The sequence below is a fragment of the Leptopilina boulardi genome, unplaced genomic scaffold, assembly GCF_019393585.1.
Source record: "Leptopilina boulardi isolate dan_hultmark-lab unplaced genomic scaffold, ZJU_Lbou_2.1 LbouV2_202, whole genome shotgun sequence".
Taxonomy (NCBI): domain Eukaryota; kingdom Metazoa; phylum Arthropoda; class Insecta; order Hymenoptera; family Figitidae; genus Leptopilina; species Leptopilina boulardi.
In genome coordinates this window covers 886769-906999 of record NW_026137755.1, presented here as the reverse complement: position 1 = coordinate 906999, position 20231 = coordinate 886769, and the positions used below count along the sequence as shown (strand labels likewise).

The 20231-nt window shown below is 25.8% G+C and overlaps 6 protein-coding genes and 1 non-coding gene across 8 annotated transcripts; 3 read left to right on the top strand and 4 right to left on the bottom strand.

The window, feature by feature from the left end:
- The first annotated feature begins 410 nt into the window (after nucleotides 1-410).
- Nucleotides 411-517, top strand: LOC127278473 (U6 spliceosomal RNA). Its single transcript, XR_007842495.1, has one exon. It is a non-coding gene; the product is annotated as a U6 spliceosomal RNA (small nuclear RNA).
- A 1457-nt stretch (nucleotides 518-1974) lies between these two features.
- Nucleotides 1975-5570, bottom strand: LOC127278402 (stromal membrane-associated protein 1). The gene is made up of 8 exons (XM_051300121.1): nucleotides 5241-5570; nucleotides 4530-4663; nucleotides 4302-4469; nucleotides 3213-3432; nucleotides 2902-3147; nucleotides 2614-2825; nucleotides 2396-2542; nucleotides 1975-2313 (listed from the first exon to the last, which is right to left on the bottom strand). The coding sequence occupies exons 1-8, from the start codon at nucleotides 5356-5358 to the stop codon at nucleotides 2203-2205; spliced, it is 1356 nt and encodes a 451-aa protein (XP_051156078.1). The 5' UTR covers nucleotides 5359-5570; the 3' UTR covers nucleotides 1975-2202.
- Nucleotides 5571-5713: 143 nt separating this feature from the next.
- Nucleotides 5714-9043, top strand: LOC127278398 (dystrophin-related protein 2-like). 2 transcript variants are annotated; one of them, XM_051300112.1, is made up of 12 exons: nucleotides 5714-6015; nucleotides 6172-6241; nucleotides 6313-6452; nucleotides 6532-6739; nucleotides 6816-7059; nucleotides 7169-7280; nucleotides 7394-7560; nucleotides 7628-7743; nucleotides 7821-8043; nucleotides 8121-8373; nucleotides 8439-8732; nucleotides 8806-9043. In XM_051300112.1, the coding sequence occupies exons 1-12, from the start codon at nucleotides 6009-6011 to the stop codon at nucleotides 8925-8927; spliced, it is 1956 nt and encodes a 651-aa protein (XP_051156069.1). In that variant the 5' UTR covers nucleotides 5714-6008; the 3' UTR covers nucleotides 8928-9043. The 2 variants fall into 2 exon arrangements, with proteins under 2 accessions (XP_051156069.1, XP_051156068.1); XM_051300111.1 differs by having other exon boundaries at nucleotides 7818-8043.
- Nucleotides 9044-9291: 248 nt separating this feature from the next.
- Nucleotides 9292-11214, bottom strand: LOC127278405 (glycerophosphodiester phosphodiesterase 1). Its single transcript, XM_051300126.1, has 5 exons — nucleotides 10838-11214; nucleotides 10449-10624; nucleotides 10092-10290; nucleotides 9784-10013; nucleotides 9292-9706 (listed from the first exon to the last, which is right to left on the bottom strand). Exons 1-5 carry the CDS (start codon nucleotides 11171-11173, stop codon nucleotides 9565-9567), a joined length of 1083 nt encoding a protein of 360 aa, XP_051156083.1. The 5' UTR covers nucleotides 11174-11214; the 3' UTR covers nucleotides 9292-9564.
- Nucleotides 11215-12045: 831 nt separating this feature from the next.
- Nucleotides 12046-14139, bottom strand: LOC127278403 (uncharacterized). The gene is made up of 8 exons (XM_051300122.1): nucleotides 13841-14139; nucleotides 13612-13762; nucleotides 13325-13533; nucleotides 13088-13234; nucleotides 12777-13012; nucleotides 12492-12683; nucleotides 12246-12408; nucleotides 12046-12125 (listed from the first exon to the last, which is right to left on the bottom strand). The coding sequence occupies exons 1-8, from the start codon at nucleotides 14012-14014 to the stop codon at nucleotides 12069-12071; spliced, it is 1329 nt and encodes a 442-aa protein (XP_051156079.1). The 5' UTR covers nucleotides 14015-14139; the 3' UTR covers nucleotides 12046-12068.
- Nucleotides 14140-14218: 79 nt separating this feature from the next.
- On the top strand, nucleotides 14219-15121 carry LOC127278411 (uncharacterized). The gene is made up of 2 exons (XM_051300133.1): nucleotides 14219-14376; nucleotides 14449-15121. The coding sequence occupies exons 1-2, from the start codon at nucleotides 14305-14307 to the stop codon at nucleotides 14926-14928; spliced, it is 552 nt and encodes a 183-aa protein (XP_051156090.1). The 5' UTR covers nucleotides 14219-14304; the 3' UTR covers nucleotides 14929-15121.
- Nucleotides 15122-17153: 2032 nt separating this feature from the next.
- On the bottom strand, nucleotides 17154-20061 carry LOC127278400 (activin receptor type-1-like). Its single transcript, XM_051300119.1, has 7 exons — nucleotides 19751-20061; nucleotides 19107-19288; nucleotides 18837-19017; nucleotides 18497-18765; nucleotides 17794-18428; nucleotides 17479-17713; nucleotides 17154-17368 (listed from the first exon to the last, which is right to left on the bottom strand). The coding sequence occupies exons 1-7, from the start codon at nucleotides 19809-19811 to the stop codon at nucleotides 17231-17233; spliced, it is 1701 nt and encodes a 566-aa protein (XP_051156076.1). The 5' UTR covers nucleotides 19812-20061; the 3' UTR covers nucleotides 17154-17230.
- Between the last annotated feature and the right edge of the window lie 170 nt (nucleotides 20062-20231).

Sequence of the window (20231 nt, the reverse complement as noted above, 5' to 3'; positions counted from 1 at the left end):
TTACACCAATTAGAAAAGAATCTTTTAAATTTTGCAGCATTCTCATTGGTTACTGGATGATGGTTTTTTAGGTTAGAAATGACAGGAAATGTTCATCTCATTGGTTATCTTATTTTTGACGTCATTGTGGCGCTTAATTTAAATTTCTTATATCAATTTTTTCATTATTTATATAAAAAAAAGTTCAATAATAAATAAAACCTATAATACGGAAAATAATTTTTCTATTAATATAAAATAATTACTTTTAATAGAAAGATAAAACACAATTTATTTGAATACGGACATCGAGTTAAATCTAATTTTATACGCTAGGTGGCTAAGGATGTTGTTTATGTACAAAATATCTCTCGCAAGTTCAGAAAAAAGGGTACGGTTAGTATATAAGGAAAATTTTTTGAAAACTCAGTGTACTTGCTTCGGCAGTACATATACTAAAATTGGAACGATACAGAGAAGATTAGCATGGCCCCTGCGCAAGGATGACACGCAAAATCGTGAAGCGTTCCACATTTTTTGCTTCTAAATTATACTTTTAAAAAAAAAATTTAATTAGGTTTTTCAGAATAAAATTAACAATTTTTTTTTACATATGAATTATATATATATTTCTTCACGCGCAGGATTTAAATCTTGACGTTTAGCACACTGTATTACTGGTCATTGTACAATTTAGAAGTAATAAATGCAATTATTATTTAATCAAAATTGCCATTAACACACATAAATGAATTAAAAAAACAAAAAACACTTTTTGTGTGATCAGGACTAATTCGGCTATGTGCACGAATTTTCTGTATTTGCGTCATTATAAAAAAAAGAGCTAAATATTATTTTCTAAACAAATTGCCCTTTTTACAAATTGAAAAAAAAATTCTACTCTATTTAAAAACGTGAAGAAAACTTGTGTAAATATTTAGACATAAATTATTTGTAAATAAATTCAAATTTTAATTTGAAAATAAGTCAATAATTAAGCGTGATTGTTACAACTTATTAAAAGATTAAGAGAGAAGAAATTATTCTACTCCAAAAAAGGAAAGAGAAAAAACAATTATCACAAAAAATTTTCTTTACTTCGCGAATTTTTTTGATTACGATAGTAGCTTTTAGATAATTTAAAAACACATTATAAAACCTAAAAGTAAATCTTTCATAAAAATTTTTATAAGGCTAAACAATTTTGTTTATCAAGTAATGATTTAAAAAAAATGCCTCTTAAATCTCTCCTCCAATTGTAAATACAATTATAATAATGATAATTAGTAATACAGATTGTAGACAAATTATTATTGTCAAATTTACGTTTCATTTTCATATCATCATAATTTCGGACGGTTTATTAGATTTGAATATAATTCGCAAAGTAACAAACAAGATTTAAAAGCTCCAAATATTAATTTTCATTTCTACCATCGAATCTTTACGAGTCAAAAAATTTTAAAAATCGGTGATGATTTAAAAACAATTTTCCAAAAAGAAATCGAACTTTAAAAATAAATTAACATTTATAAACTACTTATGTATGTGGGATTATTAACGAAAACTGTTTTCGCGTATCGTATGTTATATTACAAACAATGAAAATCACTTTACACATTGTTTGCTTGTTTTCAGAACAATTTACACACACACACACCTAAAAATCAGTCGACAAATATACTATTAACTAGAGGAATATCTTTCTCTTCCATATATAAGTTTCGAAGAAAAATAGGCATTCTAGTATCTTAACTTTGTTTTTTTTTCAAATTAATATTCTTTTTACCTTTATTATCTACGCTCTTTACTTCTCTCCATACAGAATAAATAAAAAATGATTATTTTTTAAAAAATCTAAATTTAATTATTAAAAAATTATTAGAAAAAAAATCTATGAATTAACACTGGAGATACGTAAAGAATAAATATCATTTTTTTTCTTCTTCTATATTATGTTAATTTGATCAAGAACCGAAATTTATAGTCACAAAATATGAGACAAAAGTCGATTACTTGAATTTATTACCTCGCTTTTCCTCCAAAAACGACAAGAATTGTTTTTGTCGTTAATTTTACAAAGTGCTGAAAAATAGCGCAATTTCTTTGAAGCTTACGATGAAATTAATGCGCTTCAACAAAATTCTTCCATAAATACTAGTTGACATCAAAACAAAAAATCAACGGGCCTAAAGATTTCAATTATATACCACAAAGGCTTCGTTACTGCCAGAGATTTGTCGAAAGTGTTTGTCCAGGTAATGCAGCAGTCGCTGGTTTCGCATTGGAAAAACCAAGTCCATTCATTGAAAGTTGAGACATTTGTTGTTGTAGCTAAAAATATTTAATTTTTATTTATTTAATAAATTATTTATTTAATTTTTAACAATAAACTAAACTAAATTTATAAACAAACCTGAGGAACAGGAGTTGAATTATGAATTTGTTGATTAGGTAAATTGAAAAATGGATTACTTCCCGGTGCTGGTAAAATATTAGGCGTTGTCATCATTCCACTCCATGAATTATTAGCCGCTATATTATTTTGTCCCATAGGATTCATCTAAATAAATAAATAAATAAATAAAACAGAAATTGAAAAGTACATTTTATGTTTGAAAAAAAAAGAAGTACCATTTGAGCTTGCATTGTCATTGTAGAACCATTTCCATGTCCTAATCCCATTTGATTAGCACCCATTGTATTCATACACATTTGAGGAATTTGATTTGTTGCCGGCATTCCCATTTGAAATGATTGTTGATTTGGAAAACTATTTTGACTGAATGCATTCATATTTTGTTGTGCAAATTGTTGTGATGTCATTTGTTGCGGAAACATGCCACCTGTAAATTAATTCAGTGAGTAATTTTACTTTTTTTTTTTATAAATATAAATTTATTTTAATTGATATGTACAAACCAGAAACTCCGAAAATTGATTGTTGATTACTTGGTGTTCCATAAAGAGCAAGAATACTGTCCTTGGTCATTTTGCTCTTTTCTTGAGCAGATGGTGCGGTTTGATTGAAAAAGCTCTCTTCTTCTGATTTTCCTGTTGTGTTAGTTGTTGTATTTGTTGTTTCACTATTAGCTGAACTCGATGGAGGAGCTGATAGAAAAGATGAGAATATATCGTCTGAACCATTTGCTGTATTTTCCGTTGAACCTGTTCAAAAAAAATTTTTCTTTGTAACTAAAAAAAAAAAATTTATTTTCGAAATTTAATCATACCGAGGCCGAGAAGATCAAGAGTACCGCTACCACCAACAGCAGAATTGCTTATTCTATTTGGTTTTGGACTAACGGAACTTCGTGGTTTCGGCAATTGAGGCACAACTTCAGGCTTTTTAACAGGTGGCAATGGCGCTTGAGATACATTAGATTTTGATACTTCCTTTTTACGTCTCCGCTGTTTTTCTGCCTCCTCATCCAATTCTTTATCCCAATTTACCTTTTAGATTAAAAATTCAAATTTTTTAATTTATTTTCTCAAATCTCTATATGAAGGGTAGAATGACAAAAGGGGTCAAGCGCCAATTTATCGAAAATGAGGTTTTTGCATAAAAAAATCAAGAAAATTCATTTACACATTTCTGTAGAAGGATTTCCTTTTTTATTGCGTATTTAAATCAGTTTTTAATAAAAATTAAATTAATAAAATAGCCTCAAATTTACTTTATTGCAACCTGATTGAAAAACAAAAGAAAGTGGTGTTCAATTTTGATCAAAAATATTATTTTTTTAGGTTTTATTTTAATATTTTATTTTAATTTTATTTTAATTAATAAAATTAATAATAATAATATATTTTCAATTTTAAACAATTTTAAAATCATTTTGTTATTAATTTTTAAATATTTTTATGGTTATACTAAGTGAACAATTGAATTTAAAGATGAAAGTATTGCTCAATTCCAAAGCAAGCAATTAATTCGTAATTTTCTTGAAAACAAACAATTTTTTAAAGGAATTTTTTTTTCTATTCATTTCGTCGATTCCATAGAAAGAAACTAATTTTCCAGTTTTTCTTTAAACTGTATATTTTTTTTATAATTAATGCTTAAAGAAAATGTGCGTAGTTGATATAACCTCAAGGCACCACAGTTTTTTTTAATTTTATCGTTAATATGTAGGTTTATTTCAACAAATTGTTGTTTATTTATTAAAACATACTAATATATCGAAACGGTTTTCTCAGTTTTTTTTTAAATGACCTGCAAAATTTTTAAAAATGTTTTTTTTACTTCCTGTAAAAACAGTGAATTGGCGCTTGACCCCTTTTGTCATTCTACCCTTCATATATATATTTAAATAATCTACCTTTGGCAATGTAGGTGGAACCCATTCCCTAGCAATATATTTTTTATGTTCATATTTTGCACGAATAAAATTTTCAAGACTACTGTCAGTTTGAGGTCGCCGAAAACTATCCGGGAGATTTGCTTCATAAACAGCTCTAGCTCTCGAATTTCCCATTTGTTGTAAACTCTGTAAAAAGATAACATCGTATTCCCCCTTTTTTTTTGTTTTTAAATGTATTCAACTTACAACAACTTGTTCAGGTGTCCATGTGTCTAAATTAACCGATCTCACTTTACTTATATGAACGCCAAGATTTCTATGAATTCCTGCACAACGAATGCATAAAAATATTCCCAAATTCCAACTTGCCCATCTTGGTCCTAAAAAAAACATATTCAAAAAAAGAAATGTTTTTTATTTCAAAATAATGTAGATAACTTTAATTACAGCTTCAAGATAATATTGTTATGCAACATAATTATCTTTCAAATTATCAAGAAAATATTATATATACAATTTTTAATTAAAATATCTATTTTAATTTTCATTGCTTATCGAAAATAATTAATAAAATAAAAACTGAAAAAGTCTAAATTTAAATAAATTAGTTACAATTTAAATACCAATTAAAAATCAAGTTATGCAACAATAAAAGTATTTTTAACACAAATTAATAAATAAACTTTTATGAACAAGAATATATATGTGCAATTTCTTCTTCTCAATAAAAATAGTATAATAACATGTATAATTTTGCAGATGAAATGACATTCAAACTCTGTTATTATAACAATATGAAAACTATATCAAAATAAACTGAAATCATATCAGAGAACAAATTAAGTCAATAGAAATCAACAAAGCCGGATGATAATGAGTTGATATTTTTTCCAAATTTCTAAATAATTAATCATTTTTTCATCAATAACATAATGATATTATGATTTATTCACAAACCTTTGGCATCACAATCAACACAATACTTGTTGTCTTCATCACGAAGCATTTGATTAAGTAAGTTTTGACATTTGTCTTGAATCTGTTTAGCACGTTCTTTTTCCATGCGAGTCGTCATTTTCACTGTCTTAAAAATTGTTCACTTTTTTTATTTATAGGAAATTGAAAAAAAACTATTGTAAATAATTCACTGGGAGGGTTTTTTTTTGTCTACTTTTTACAATGATGATACGCGACGCGAAAATGACAATAAAAAAATTCCAATTCAGAGTTTAGTGACCACGAAGACAAAAAAAAATTGACAAGACACAAAACCAGGAAACCAACACAAAGAGAAGGGGTTGGTCATTAAAAGTAAATAAGGTGGAACGTGCAAAATGTGACATTTTGGGTGAAAGCACCTTTAAAATGCATACATGTGACAATAGCTTAATTAGTTGCTACCCAACTTTGTCTACTTAAACTTATATCTACTTATTCATCCCTGAACACCGCTGTTTAACTGCTTTGAAACTTTTGAATTGTTTACAAAATGGAGTAATGTCACTTAAAAATCATATAAAAACTATTAAATTTATTTTATTTGTACGTTATGATATAAGTGAGCTATTTCAATTAGTTTGAGTATTCATTCTAAGTCAAAAATATACATTAAATTTGTGACAAGTGATAACAATGGAGCGACCATGTGATAGAATTTACAAAGCAATTTTTTGTTGTTATGTTTGAAAAAGGAGTGTTATTTTATGAAATCATCAAAAGAAAATAATGGACGGTAAGTCTTTTGAGATATTTACATTTACATCATATAAATAAGAAGATGAAATATTTTTATTCGCTAGCGATTTTTATTTTACCTTTAATATATAAATTCTCTAACGTTCATTTATAACCTTACCTTTTAAACGATTAAAAAAAATACTTATTTCAGAATCTAATGCGATTGCAAATAAAAGTGGAGGCCACACGAAAAACGAAAGAAACGAATCAAATTTTAGCAAGTAATACTAAAGTTAACTTACTTTTAATTAAATTATCATTTCGAAATGTTTAATACTTTTTTTTTATACAGTTGTATTTCAATGGAGAGATTAAAGTCAACACATCCAAAAATGGAAGAAATTCTACAAAGCATAAACGAGTGCAATATAATTCGTTACGCATCTCATAGAACTGCATCAAAGATACAAATTTTACAGAAAAATCTTCACAGTACGTTAATTATTTAAATATTTATAAAATTCAAATTTCATTTAAATATTAATTTTTTTTTTTAATAATATAATTCCAGTGGAAAATGTTCAGTTAAAATTGATTGCGGGTATTTTTGAACGTCATCGATTGTCAGTGACTGAGAATTCTGTAAATTTAGATTGCCATGAAATTGAGGATGTGCTATCGGATATATTTTACGCTGCACAAAAAGAAGCTGGCATTAATTTTAATGTTGATCAAATCACAAAATTAGCAATAAACTTTATTTTTAAAATATTTCACAGGTTTGTTGGTATTTTTTTTTTCATTTATAATTTTATTAATTTTGTTTTCAATTTACAGTTTTCTTTTTTTTTTTAGAAACTACGAAGACAATATTTTAGTATTTTCAGTGAAAGTTGTATTGACATTGATGAGTTCAGCTAAACTAGAAGAAAAATACGGTTATTTGTTTCATCAGCTCGCTGATCATAATGCTTGTTTGTCCGAAGCTGCACTATTTCAATTGTTGACAAACATTTGTAGAATAATGGAAATGCTCGGTGAAAGTGTTGCTTATGGAAATCATCTCATTCGTTCAACTGTTGCTAATTGTTTTAAAGAGGTAATAAGAAAAGAAGTAGATTTTTTTTTTATTTAAACTAAAAACTAAGATTACATTGAAATAAATATTTAGGGTAATTAATTATTAATAATAAACTAAATTCTACTAGTGTCAAGGATCGCTTGGAATAACTGAAGCGGAATTTGCTAAATGGTTAATGGAAGAGCCTCCATTATTATCGTGGATTGCAACTCTAAATCGAATCAAATCAGCCGAACATAGTATGTTATTTGGAACATTTTTTTTCATAATTTAGAATTTAGAATTTAGAATTTTAGAAAAAATTTACAATTTGATTTATTAAAATATTATTTAATATAAAAATTATTTTCAGTTATTCATAATATTAAATGTTCAACTTGTAAGTTGAATCCAATATGTGGACCACGATATTCTTGTTTGAGATGCGCAGGATATCATCAATGTCAAAAGTGCTTTTTATTTGGTAAAACATCAGGAAAACATAAATTGAAACATCCAATTCGAGAATATTGTATAAAAGTAAGGAAGAAAATTTATTTTTTATTTTATTTTTAATATGAATAAATTTTAAATGAATTTATTTCAGGCATCTAATAAGGAAGTAACAAAATTAGTTTTTGAATTATTGAGAAATAAATTAATGCTTTGTCCTTCACGTTCTGTCATCAGTTCTTTGGAAACGTCTCTGCCCGACATGGATGAGTAAATATTAATTTTTTTTTTCTTTTATCAAACAGTAATAATAAAAATAAAATAAAAAATATTAATTTTTGAAGTAGAAATCGAAGAACAGCATTGGATGCCATATCAGTTAGAAGTACAATTAAACGTAGAATATGCAATGATCCACAAAAAGAATTACAAAATATTATCAGTAGTCTAGAAGAGGAAAATAGACAATTGCAAACGGAATTATTAGAAATAAGTGATTCAAAATTTGAAAGATTGCAAAATCATCGAGTTGCCATACAATCACAATTAGAGCGTCTTAAAGTTCTAAAGGTATGTTAAGTAAACATTTATTTATTTATTTTAAGAAATATTAATTTCGCAATATTTTAAAAATTGTCTAATTACAGAATTATCTATTTAAAAATCAAACGGGAACAAATTTAATACAAAGTACACCAATGATTCATCCGGCAGTATCGCGAATTACACGTTTACCCATGGCATTTGAATTGAGTCCCATTGTTCGTGATAAAAAGTCTGAAAATGATATTGATGATTCATTATATCGACAACAAACAACGGAAAAATTATCAACAGATTCAGCATTTAATGAATTATCGATGGAAAATCCTCAAATTGAATTAAGTACCTGGATTGGAGGTAAATTGAATTTTAATTGTTCATTAAAAAAAAAAAGGTAAATCTAATTAATTAATTAATTATAGGTGGTAAATGTGATTTTACACCAAAAGAAAGTGGATTTTCACAATGGTTGGGATGTTCGTCAAAAGAAAATAATAGTCGACATGGTGAGAAAATAATTTTTGACAATAATTTCACATTATCGAAAAAATCAAATTATTTGTCACCAAAAAATCTTCCACGTGACAATTCATTGTATTCTATTCAAAAAGGAAAAAAACCTTCTCAACGTAGTAGCATTGAAAATATTCAAGGTGATCTCAATGATATTTTGGATAGATTACAAAATATGGTGACCAACGATTGTTTACTTGATGGTATGTAATTTCTTTTTTTTTTGTATATTTAAGTTTTAGTATAAAAAGGTTTAAATTAAATTTAAAATTTTAGAAAGTATAAGCGTTGACAATAATTGTGAATTAAAACGCGCAGCAACGGAAATGGAGGATTTATTAACAGGATTAATTGAAGGAATGGAATCTCGTAAAACAAAATTAGCAACGATCGTTTAAAAATTATTCTAATTTTCAATACCGTCCATAATTGTGTACTGAATGAATTTTTAAATGATTTTACAAAGAATATTGTAATAATTATCCAAAAAAAAGAAACATTAACACGTACTATATATATTATTACTACTTTTTATAATCACATCTCTATTTTAATATTATTAATATAAGTGCAAAAAAAAAACATTAAAACTCCGTAGAAAGTAAAAAAAAAGATTTATTACATAAAATTAATATTAAAAGTGAAAAACAGAGTTTTTCCACAAGTGATGATTTTTATAATTATAATGTGTAAGAATTATGAAGATAAATGTATTTTAGATTTACGTTTAAATAACGTAAAATTAAGGAATAAAAAAGTGTATCAAGCCTTAATCAATATTTTAATTTATACATATACACACACAAACGTAATAAATTTATTATAATGTAAAATTGGCATTTTTATTATTTTTTTTCGATTAATGCAGCGTGACATCAATTTATATATAAAATATATATTATTTTTGTAGTTTTTTCAAAAAAAAAATCTAAAATTTCTTTAGGCAATACTTATTGTTTTTTTTTCACAATAATTACAATTTAAAAAATGTCAAATTTATTAAATCATTTTCACTTTTAAATATCAAAATTTATTTTAAAGTTTTTCTTCAGATAGTAAAGTATCTGTTAGATATGGTACTTTGAGAATTCGTGAATAGTGCGCTTTTTCAGATGGTAGATTAACAATCCATATAATTACACGTATTCCCCTTTTGTGCCACCAACGTACTATGTCACTGTATAAAAAAAAATATTTTTAGAATAAAAAAAAAAAACGATTTAAAAAGAAAAAATATATAGTTAAAATACTTACGGATTGACAACATCTTTGTGCAATAAAATTGCGGAAATGCCCAAAATATAATAAGTAAAACGACGTAAAGCCCAATCGTGAAGAATATCGAGAATTGTAGCAAAGAGATTTTTAAATGGACTACGAAAACGTCGAACGGAGGGTCCTTCTAAGCCATTGTAATTCGTTGTTGAGAAAATTCGTGGTCTCCATGCTAAGCTTGATATAATTCTTGGCTCCTTCTTTCTTATCTATTATATATAAAATAATAATTTTAATTAATCAAATTGAAAATCAATTTTTTCTTCATGAGTTTCTTCTTTTCTTACCATATAAATAACCAGAGGATTAAAACTTGATACAACTGCTTTGCGAAATAATTCCGGATTATTATTGAAAGCATTGACAATTATTTGTACAATTGCCAAATCTTTCTCCTTGATATCAATGAACATGCGTTGACCATTTTTTAAACACTCCTCAATTGCCTCATCAAACAATGCAATTTTTGCCCCATTAAATTTATTTCTTAAAAAAAAGGTTAGAGAATAATTATTACTTTTCTCAAAAATTTGTTAATTAATGTTTCTTTTCAACCACTAATTTATTTTCAAAAAAAAAAATTCATTTGTAAGGAAAATGGTTATTTCAGGGATCGGAAAAAAAGTGTTAACATCGTACTATACCTAAGAGGATGATTGTACGTTATATCTAATTCTTTAAGTTCACTCCATGTCATTTCTTTAACAATTCCTACGTGGCCAGTTAGTCTTTGAATAGTTACATCATGGAATATTATTGGAATGTTATCTTTCGTAAGGATTACATCAAATTCCACCACATTGCAGCCCTTTTCCTTGCACTTGAAAACCAAACCAAAAATTTCAACTTTTTATACTTATTTCCAATATTCATGCAATAATTTCTTAAATATAGTAATGTTATTTTTTTAGTTTTCATTTTAATAGACTAAAATCTAAATTTCAAATTTTAATCGAAAAAAATTATTATTAGTAACATGCAATATTTTATATTTTTTTTTAGGGAGATTAAAAAGAAATGAAGGAGAATTTACATTACGAAAAGCCGCTAAGCTGTTTTCTGGATAATCGAATCCTCCACCACGATGTGCAACAACACGCATGCAGTATTGTTTTTTATTATCTTGATTGTCATTATTAGATAAATTAATCCTCTTGAAAGCAAGATGATCATCGCCAAATATTTCTTTGACAATATTTGAATCGGATTGTGGAAGTTTTAAAAACCATAATAATACGGTAACAATTAATGCGCCCCAAATAAACCACGGTATAGAAAAATAAAATGCATTCACTAATAAAATGCAAGAAACTTCGAAGAAAATCCACAACAAAGCACCATTTAAAAATAATTCTACGATGCTCCACATCACAAATATACAAAAGAAATCAATGTTATTTGCAATTGAATTTAATTACCTGATTAAAAAAGAAAACTTTTTTTTTCTAATTTATTGACTAATTGCAAATTTTGTCAAAATCACGTGATTTAAATTTCATTATGTAAACGTCTATTTATTATTAATTTATCACAAAACGATGAGATCAATCTATAATTGGTTAGGGTGAGTAATATTTATTTATTATAAAAAATTATTATTCATTAAATAACACTTTTTTCGTGAAATAATTTAACTTTAAATTTTTTTTGTGTCATTATGTGAGTATTTTGTATAATTTATTAATATCGAACACAATTATTTAAGTGTTTCTTAAGTAAACATGTTAAATGTCATTAAATTTGTTTACTATTTTAAGCTGTCAAATTTTTTTTACCTAGTAGCCCACGGTCGGGTAGTTAAGATCATGATTTTCGTTTGTTGATATATTTACCCATCCCTGAGTATAATCGGTAATGTAGATTTTACTTTTTTGACAATTCTAACCTAACTTTTAGATATTCCATAAAAATATTGGGATGTCCGTTACTGTGAAGCGCTCTCTGTTGGAAAAATTTTTAACCCTTGAAAGTAGGATGTTTGTCAATTTTTGTCCAGTTTAAACCAATCAGAGTAACTTTCAGACATAGTGGTGAAAAATGGTACTACTGAACGTAGGATAAAATGCTAAGCCACGCCCCCAGCGGACATCCCAATAAACATTGGAATTTTTTGATAATTTGACTTTTCGAAATTCGAACTTTTGAAAATTAGGCAACTCTTTTTTTTTTACAAAATAATAAATAATTTTTATTTAAATAACAATTTACATCAATAATTTATTATAAACTTATAAAAAAATATAAACTCAATAATAAAAGATTATTTACTTTTCTTCGTCCATATTTTTGAATTCCATTACTTTATTAGCAAAGTCTATCTCCTGAAAAAGAAATAAATATATAAAAATGACAACAAAAAAAAAAAAAAAAGAAAATATAAATGAGTTGAAATAAAGTTTGTTGCATTGACTAATTACAGTAATTTAAAATTAACTACTTACCGATGAAATTTCCTTGCGATAAAGTTCATTGCATTCATTTAAAAAACGTTCATTATCCTCTTCAAGAGTTAATATTTCTTTACAGATGGCATCTTTTTTTTTTGAGGCATCACAATATTCTTCTTGCTCTTTTTCAACTTCTATTTCTAATGCTTTTGAATTCCTGTTAATAACATTTGTTACAATTTATTTAAAGAATAATTTTTTTTATGTATTTTAATTAGAAATAACAAAAATTTAACTTACTCCAGTAATTCATTATATTTTCTATGATGAATTAATATACGACCTTTTATTTCACCCTTTAAATCATTTAAATTACTTGTTGAGTGACAATGTTTTTGTTCCATTTGTTTTTCTTTTTTTTCTAATTTTAAAATATTGGCGTTTTTATTTTTCATTTCCTTTCTTATTGTTTCTAATTTTGAAAGACATTCTCTGAAAATAAATTTTAATATAATAATAATAGAAAATTTTTATACGTCACTATTTAATAAAAATTATTTAAATTTGTTTTTAAATAAAACATACTTTAAATTTGTGATTATATCAATTGCTTGAGCAAGTTTATCCGATTCCTCTGTAACTAATGACATTGTTTGTTCTTTCTTCTCTAGTAATTCACTTTTTTTCTCCAATGATTCATAAAACATTTTTGTTTGATGAATTTTTTGTTCCCTTTCTTTTTCAAATTTTTCTATTTCAGCATACAATTTCTCAGGTGATTCAACTATTTGTGCTTTTAATTTATTAGTCGTAGCGTTGATCTAATTGTTAAAACAAAAATTTATTTAATATCAATTTTATTACAATGAAGAATAAATTTTTAACTGATACATTACCTCGTTAGCTTTTGATTTTTTCTCATTATATTTTTCTTTATTTTTTGTCAATTTTTTTTCTAAACGACTTATTATCACTTGTTTTTTATCCATTTCATTTTTTTTCATCTTAGCTTTCTGACGCATTTCTTCAATTTCAATTTTTAACTAAACAAATGATATATTAATAATGAAAAATCATATTAAAATTAAAAGAAATATATGTTTAATTTATTATTTCAATAATAAAAAAATTACCTTTTCATTTTCAATTGCTCTCCATTCATTATATTTTCTATTTCCATCTATTTTTTCCTGTAATTCTTGTGTTTTTCTTTTTATTTCAAGTATATCATTTCGTTTTTCTTCTAATTTATTAATACGCTCCTTAAGTTCTGGTACTTTATTTCGAAAATAAATGATAAAATTTGCTAAAAATGTAGTTAACTTTAATGTTCTTTTGGGAGCTAAAAAAAAATATTTGTTTTTAATATCGTGTCAATAATTTGTTTAAAAAAAATAGTAAATAATAATAATTTCATTACTTGGATTCTCAATATCAGAAAACTGTAAATCTTTAAAAAACAATTTCTCAGAAATTCCACTTATTGCAGCAAAAGTATTTATGCTCTTTATAAAATCATCGTATAATTCTGGATTATCCGAAAGTATAATCTCATATTGCTCCAATGTAGGCTATTTAATAAAATTTGAAAATTATTTCAAACACAAATATAAATATATATGTACATAGATATTTATAAGAGAACGTACCTGTTTGATTGTATTTCCATCTATTTGAAATGTATTACAAAATATTTCAATTAATTTAGTAATAAATTCATTAGTAGGTTTCCTTAGATCTGATATTGTTACAGGAAGCTGAGCCTCCTCAAAAACAATCAGATTTTCTTCTTCTTCTTTTTTTGCGCGTTTATTTTGGTCCATTTCAAAGTAATTATTATTAAACTATGAAAATAAAAATTATGACGCTATCATGAATGAATAGCGTCTTTAAAAATGAATTCTTTCTCGTTAGAAATTTCGTTGGTCTTTAAATTTAAATTGTACCACAAACTATAGAAAAAGTATAAGATGGTAATCTCTAGTTATAGTCAAAAACCTCTGAAATCTGACAGTATGAAGTCGACTAGTTATCAGGGTTGGGAAATGAAAACTCAAAAATATGGAAGAACAATTTGTTTTTTAGGTTATTTTTTAGTTGTTATTTATATTAAATGTCAAAAAAAAGAATGATATCAAAAAAAGTGAAAAAAATTGATAAATATGTTGCTGGAAAAGATAGCATTGTAAATAAAAATTTATTATCATTTTTTAAAATATATAAATTAATATTTATAATTAAATTTATATGTTTACAGATGAAAGCATTGGCTTTTCTTAAACCAGAGAAATGTGATAATAAAAGAAATTTAAAAAATAATAAAGATAAAGAAGAAAAAAAAGTGGAAAATTGTACTTCGAGCGTAAATTTAAAGAGAAATGGAAATTCAAATTCAATTGTTTTTTCAGCAAGTTTTGTTACACATCAAATGCGTTCATGTTTAATGGAACATAATTGGATAAATTTACAAAGATTAATTCCATTATTATTAAATTATTCATTAGACAGAGAACCTATATTATGGAGATTTGCTTTAATTACATTTCTAAATAGTCCTGAAAGTGATCAAAATTTGATTCTTCATTTTTTAGATAAATGTCTAGGCAGTACAATTGAAATAGACTCACATGAACCAGATAAATATTTACAACAATTGATTACTATTGAATCTATAAATCATCAATTTGAGGAAATTTGGTTAACCAAAATGGAATATTCATCTGATGATGAACATTAATTTATTATTTCTCTGTGACAATGATTAATCTTAAATTCAAAATGCAAAAAATTCATTAAGAGGTTAAAAATAATTTTATTGAAATTTTTGTTCTATTCTAAAATTTGAGTACATACATTTTCTTGTTTTTTTCATTTTAATTTTTATTATACGTTACTCTGTAATACAGAGAAAATAAAGAAAGTACAACTTATTACAAGTCTTATAAATTTAAAGTTATATGTACATAATATTATACTGTCTTATAGTTTTTAAATCCTTTCATGGTATTTTTTAATACTGAAATGGAACTGACCATTGAAAAAATATAAAACAGTTTTATAAAAAAAATTACAACAAAATTTTGTATAAAAATATAAAACTGTTTTAGTTTTAAAAAAAAAATATTCAAAATGGATGATAAAAATTAATTAATTTAATTTTTAATTTTATAAACAGATTGAATTTTTTTAAATTTATGTCAGTTCCTAATAAAAATTGTGACTTAATTGGTTTTACATATTATTATGTAGTTAAATAACTATTTTTTTTTCATGTACGTTGGTATGTAGTATAACATTACAATATGATTGGATGAGTCTTAGCAGATTACAACAGTAAATGTTATTTACTATATTATATAAATGTATATACGTTAGCAATATGGAAATAATATTTACACATACATTTTCGAAATGGCATTTGAAGTTAATCACATTTCATAATATTGCAATGTTATTAAATTATATATTTTAATATCAATATAATAATAATAAACTAAACTAAAAGTCTGCGCACGTAAATTAAAATAAAGTATCAAATTATCTTCATTTGAATTAGTAAAGTTTTTAAAAAAATTTTAATTTTAATAAATTAAAAGTTTTTAATTTCACTAAATGATTTCAAACATTTTACTTTTAAATTGAAATTTTTACTAATTTTTCCATGAGGAAGGATTTTTTTTTTTCTAATTAACCACATTAACATAAACGAAATTTTATACTGTAAACTTGGTGCAAGTTTTTACTGATTCAAATTTAATGATACTGTATCATTTATACGTGTTACTCGTTACATTTTCAACTTATTATTAAATAAACAATAGAGAAAATTAATTAATGACAATTAGAAATCTAAAACAAGCTCTTTCTACAATAATATTGCTATTAACTGTACAAATTGTTATTTTATGTATATATATATGTCAATTCATTAAAAACCACAATTATATTACGGTCGAAAACGATCGCAAGTCACACGAATATATATTATATACGAACATTCAAATTGTGCGTATTATTTACATTGCTTCACATTTTATACTACAGTCTTAAGGAATATTATAAAAATCCTTTAATTAAATTTACATATTAAAAACCATACTTGCAGTTTCTCTTAAAAACAATTATTATTAGTTTTTACAATTAAAATATAGAGACACCGACTTGTTTTACCATTAATGAATAATTTCAAGTAATAATAATTTAATTTTACAAATCTCTGAGAAATAAAAAGAACTTTCATATTGTAACAAGTAAAAATTATTTTTTCTTTTTTAAAAATAAAAAAAGTGATTCATTCATATGTCAGTAGTCTCAATTTTTAATCTCGTAACTAAAAAAAGGCATGCTTTCAAAATTTTTTTTTTTTAGATGAAAGCGGAATGGTTTGGTAAAATTTGTGACTGTAGCAAATCGAGTAAAATCTCGATATATTTGCATACTTAATTAGTAAAACGATAATACGTGCGACTTTGACCGAAATAAGTAAATTAAAAAACATTCATAAAAAAAATTATACAAAATTTTGCAAAAAAAAATATTAAGATATACTTTCAAATATTATTTATACGACAAATAAATTTGAAAATAATTTATCCAAACAAAATTAAATTATTGAATTATTTAGTTAAAAAATGCAATTAAAAATCAGACATTGATTTAAAATAGACTTTTTAATTTTTTTGTAATAATGAGAAACACCATCTTCAAACAGGAAAAATATAATACACCGGAATCTAAATTGTAAATAATTCATATCTTTGGAAAAAAAATTATTCTAACCAATTTTCTGTTAATAGTTGTGATTAACAGAACCATTTTTTTTTAGCTCAAAAATTAAATTTTTATGTTAATGATTGTGATATGTTAATGTGTTAATGATACTTTCAAATTAATTGGCAAGAAATTGATTGATAATAATTAATGAAGAAAAATGAATATTTTTTAATGAAAAAATGATAAATGTCAAGGAAGAAAGAATTATTTAATAATAATAAAAATAAATACGTGAAAGAAGTGGAATTCAATTGGATGATCACTGGTCAGTCGAGAGGTAAATGAACACGTGAATCGTTAGCAGCCAGCTTAACGAGAGTCTTTTTTACTCTGAGTATTGGAAGTCGTGCCGCTGGTTTTCCATGCCAGCACTCTCGCATTAATTTTCCCATTCCAGCAAGTGTCTGCAAGAGTTTATCGAAAATTAAATTATTTTTGATACAAATTTAAAAAGTAAAAATTACAATTTTTCAAACCATTTATTAAAAAATAATATCGTGTAATTTCAACTTACAGCATCTGAATGCCATCTGTTTGGAAGTGGCGGCCTTCGTTGATCAAGTGAAACTAGTTTTCGCATTTCTTCTATTGAAGGATCCTGACTGCTATTTGATAGCCATTCGTAAAATGGTGCAGCATATTCCAAAGCAACACCATTGCTAACACATCTACGACAAACTTCCCAAAAAATGAGACCAAGACTGTAAATATCGGCCCGTCTAAAGCTTTCCAAACATTCTAAATTGACCCTGTTAAAAAGAAAATTCAATTCTTTAAAAATCACATTTATAAAAAAAGGCACTCGCAATTATTTTTTTTTTTTACTTACGTTTGTTCAAGAAATTCAGGACTCATATAACGTCTTGTACCCTGACGAAGATCAACAGTATCAGCCATTAAACGATCTTGCGTCACTGCCAATGTAAAATCAGCAATAACACAAGCGCCATTATTTTTGACGAGAATATTTTTCGACTTAAGATTACGATGTGCCATAGCTGGCTTTCCCTTTGTGCCATGAATTTCCGTATGTAAATAAAGTAAACCATTGACAATGCTCAGGCAAATATTAAATGATTGATGATGCGTCAATGGATGTGGTGAATGACTTAAATTATCAAACAATGAACCAAGTTCATGATAATGTGTCACCAACCACAATTGTGTACAACTTGCACGACTTGTCATATCGCTACCAACATAACCAAGAATATTATCATGTCGCGATGGTAATAATTGTGAATAGACTTCAGTTTCACGTGTCCATGCTGTTTCGTCACGTGAAAAATAAATTTTCACAGCAACATTTTCACCATGCCATATGCCGCGCCATATTTCACCGCCAAAACCACCACCACTGCCAAGACATTCAACAAGTGCCACTTGTTTAGCTAAAGTTCTTTGTACCAATAATGGAAGGCCTGATCCTGATCCACTCGTTAAACTTCTTCCATCCAAATATTCCTGAATCAAATAATTTTAATTATAATTTAATCACTAACAAAAATTGTACATTTAAATAAATAAATTACCTTTAGAGTACTATCACCCGCCGCAGTTGCTCTCAATTCATAAGGTTGATAATTCGTCGATGCCGGCGATGTCGAAGTAAAATGAAGAATAGAAGGTCCCATTTCTGCGTCAATAAGTAATTTATTTCTCTTAGTAGCCGTAGGTCTTTTACCACGTGTTTTACGTGCTAGAAGGCAGAAAAATATTCCACAAGTAATAATTCCCAAACCAATTATGGGTCCTAGTATTGCTAAAATTAATTTTAGCAAATAATCCTCTCCCTCGGTACCTAGAAAAAATATTAAAATTCACTACAAATAAAATTTTTAAAGAAGAAAAAAAATCAATAAAAATAAATACCAGCTGTTAAATCATCTAAAACTGGAAATGGTCCATTATTACATAAATCCGAATAACAACAATCGACGAGAACTTGACTTGATTTTTTTGTACAAGTAAACATTTTCTCGTCATCGGATTTTGAACATCCTCGCGTTACTCGTTCAACTCCATCTTTTTCTCTCACTCTTGATTTCCAGCACTGTTAACAAATTGAATTAAATTAAATTTTCTTCGCGAATTAAATGAATTTGAAAATTACTGATAATTTTTATAAATTTTTTTTTTTACCACAACAGCATCGTGACATAATTGAGGTTCGACACATTCTGAATTTTCACAGAAATAACATTTAAATCGTTTTTGTGTTCCAAGTCTACTTAAACTATGTTCAAGTAAATCCGATTGCTCTTTAACATCTTCATCATCAAGAGAATTATCATCTTCTTGTAAAGACGTTCTGTGTCTTCCTCCTAATGATAAAAATTTTAAAAAAATTATTGTCTACTTAAAATTATAACATTTGTATGGATATTACATGCAAAATTATTTTAATTTTCTGCTGAATATATATATAAATTTATAATATAACATATAGAACAAAATAAAACGTCACAATTTTACAAATGCGTATAAAGACTGTTTTTTGCCTAAGTATTTCTCCAATTTTGTTTTTTTTAATATACTTTGTAATTAATTATTAGAAAAGTTTACGTTCAATTAAAATTAAATTAGTAGCTCGTATAAAGAAGATTTATATATATGAGAAAAAAAAATAATGCGAAAAATTGGAAAAAATTACTCCAAAATAAGCTAAAAGATAGAAATTGCATGCAAACAAAATTAATTCAAAGAATACTAGGTATATTATAAATTTAGTGGAAAATAATTTTTGATACTATTAATAATTATATAAAATACCAAAATATTATTACCTGAACATATTTTAAATGTCAACAATAGCACAAAATGTGTGATAAATATAGCATCCGCCATTTTTGGAGAGCGTCAAAACAATGGGACTGTGGAAGTCAAGTTTTAGTAAGCTTATCTATCATTATTTTCAACTATTTTAATATCAATAAACATGTTAAATTAATATTGAAATTCAATAGCTTTAACTGGGAATAATAATTATAATTTGAAAGGAGCACTTATGTAATGTTTAATGTGGTTCAAAAACCATATGATTTAAGTAGTTTGTTTTTACATAATGTGACCTTCAATTTGACAGTATAATGGATTTAAAGGTGCGTTCATAATGATTTTTTAAAGGTACGATTACAATTCTGACTGACTGTAGGTTGTCATGGTAACGTACAAGAGTAAGAGAGACAGTAAAGAATGACCTTCGTGAAGTTGGCAGCAGTTTTTCCCATCAAATCATTGACCAATCGCCTTTTTGCATTCCGTTCC

Bases quoted from the DNA above. Each gene is read 5' to 3' on its own strand.
- LOC127278402 (XM_051300121.1), bottom strand. From the start codon at position 5,358: ATGACGACTCGCATGGAAAAAGAACGTGCTAAACAGATTCAAGACAAA. The intron at 4,470-4,529 runs GTAAGTTGAATA...ATCTTTTTACAG, and splicing joins GGACACCTGAACAAGTTGTT to AGTTTACAACAAATGGGAAA. The intron at 3,433-4,301 runs GTAGATTATTTA...TTAATCTAAAAG, and splicing joins TTCCACCTACATTGCCAAAG to GTAAATTGGGATAAAGAATT.
- LOC127278398 (XM_051300111.1), top strand. The intron at 7,561-7,627 runs GTAAGGAAGAAA...AATTTATTTCAG, and splicing joins TTCGAGAATATTGTATAAAA to GCATCTAATAAGGAAGTAAC. The intron at 8,374-8,438 runs GTAAATTGAATT...AATTAATTATAG, and splicing joins ATTAAGTACCTGGATTGGAG to GTGGTAAATGTGATTTTACA.
- LOC127278405 (XM_051300126.1), bottom strand. From the start codon at position 11,173: ATGTGGAGCATCGTAGAATTATTTTTAAATGGTGCTTTGTTGTGGATT. The intron at 10,014-10,091 runs GTAAGAAAAGAA...TATATATAATAG, and splicing joins ATCCTCTGGTTATTTATATG to ATAAGAAAGAAGGAGCCAAG. The intron at 9,707-9,783 runs GTAAGTATTTTA...TTTTTTATACAG, and splicing joins CACAAAGATGTTGTCAATCC to TGACATAGTACGTTGGTGGC.
- LOC127278403 (XM_051300122.1), bottom strand. From the start codon at position 14,014: ATGGACCAAAATAAACGCGCAAAAAAAGAAGAAGAAGAAAATCTGATT. The intron at 13,235-13,324 runs GTAATTTTTTTA...TCATTTGTTTAG, and splicing joins GAGCAATTGAAAATGAAAAG to TTAAAAATTGAAATTGAAGA. The intron at 12,409-12,491 runs GTAAGTTAAATT...TGTTATTAACAG, and splicing joins AAATATAATGAATTACTGGA to GAATTCAAAAGCATTAGAAA.
- LOC127278411 (XM_051300133.1), top strand. From the start codon at position 14,305: ATGTCAAAAAAAAGAATGATATCAAAAAAAGTGAAAAAAATTGATAAA. The intron at 14,377-14,448 runs GTAAATAAAAAT...ATATGTTTACAG, and splicing joins TTGCTGGAAAAGATAGCATT to ATGAAAGCATTGGCTTTTCT.
- LOC127278400 (XM_051300119.1), bottom strand. From the start codon at position 19,811: ATGGCGGATGCTATATTTATCACACATTTTGTGCTATTGTTGACATTT. The intron at 18,429-18,496 runs GTAATTTATTTA...TATTTGATTCAG, and splicing joins CGGGTGATAGTACTCTAAAG to GAATATTTGGATGGAAGAAG. The intron at 17,369-17,478 runs GTAAGTTGAAAT...AAACTCTTGCAG, and splicing joins ACAGATGGCATTCAGATGCT to ACACTTGCTGGAATGGGAAA.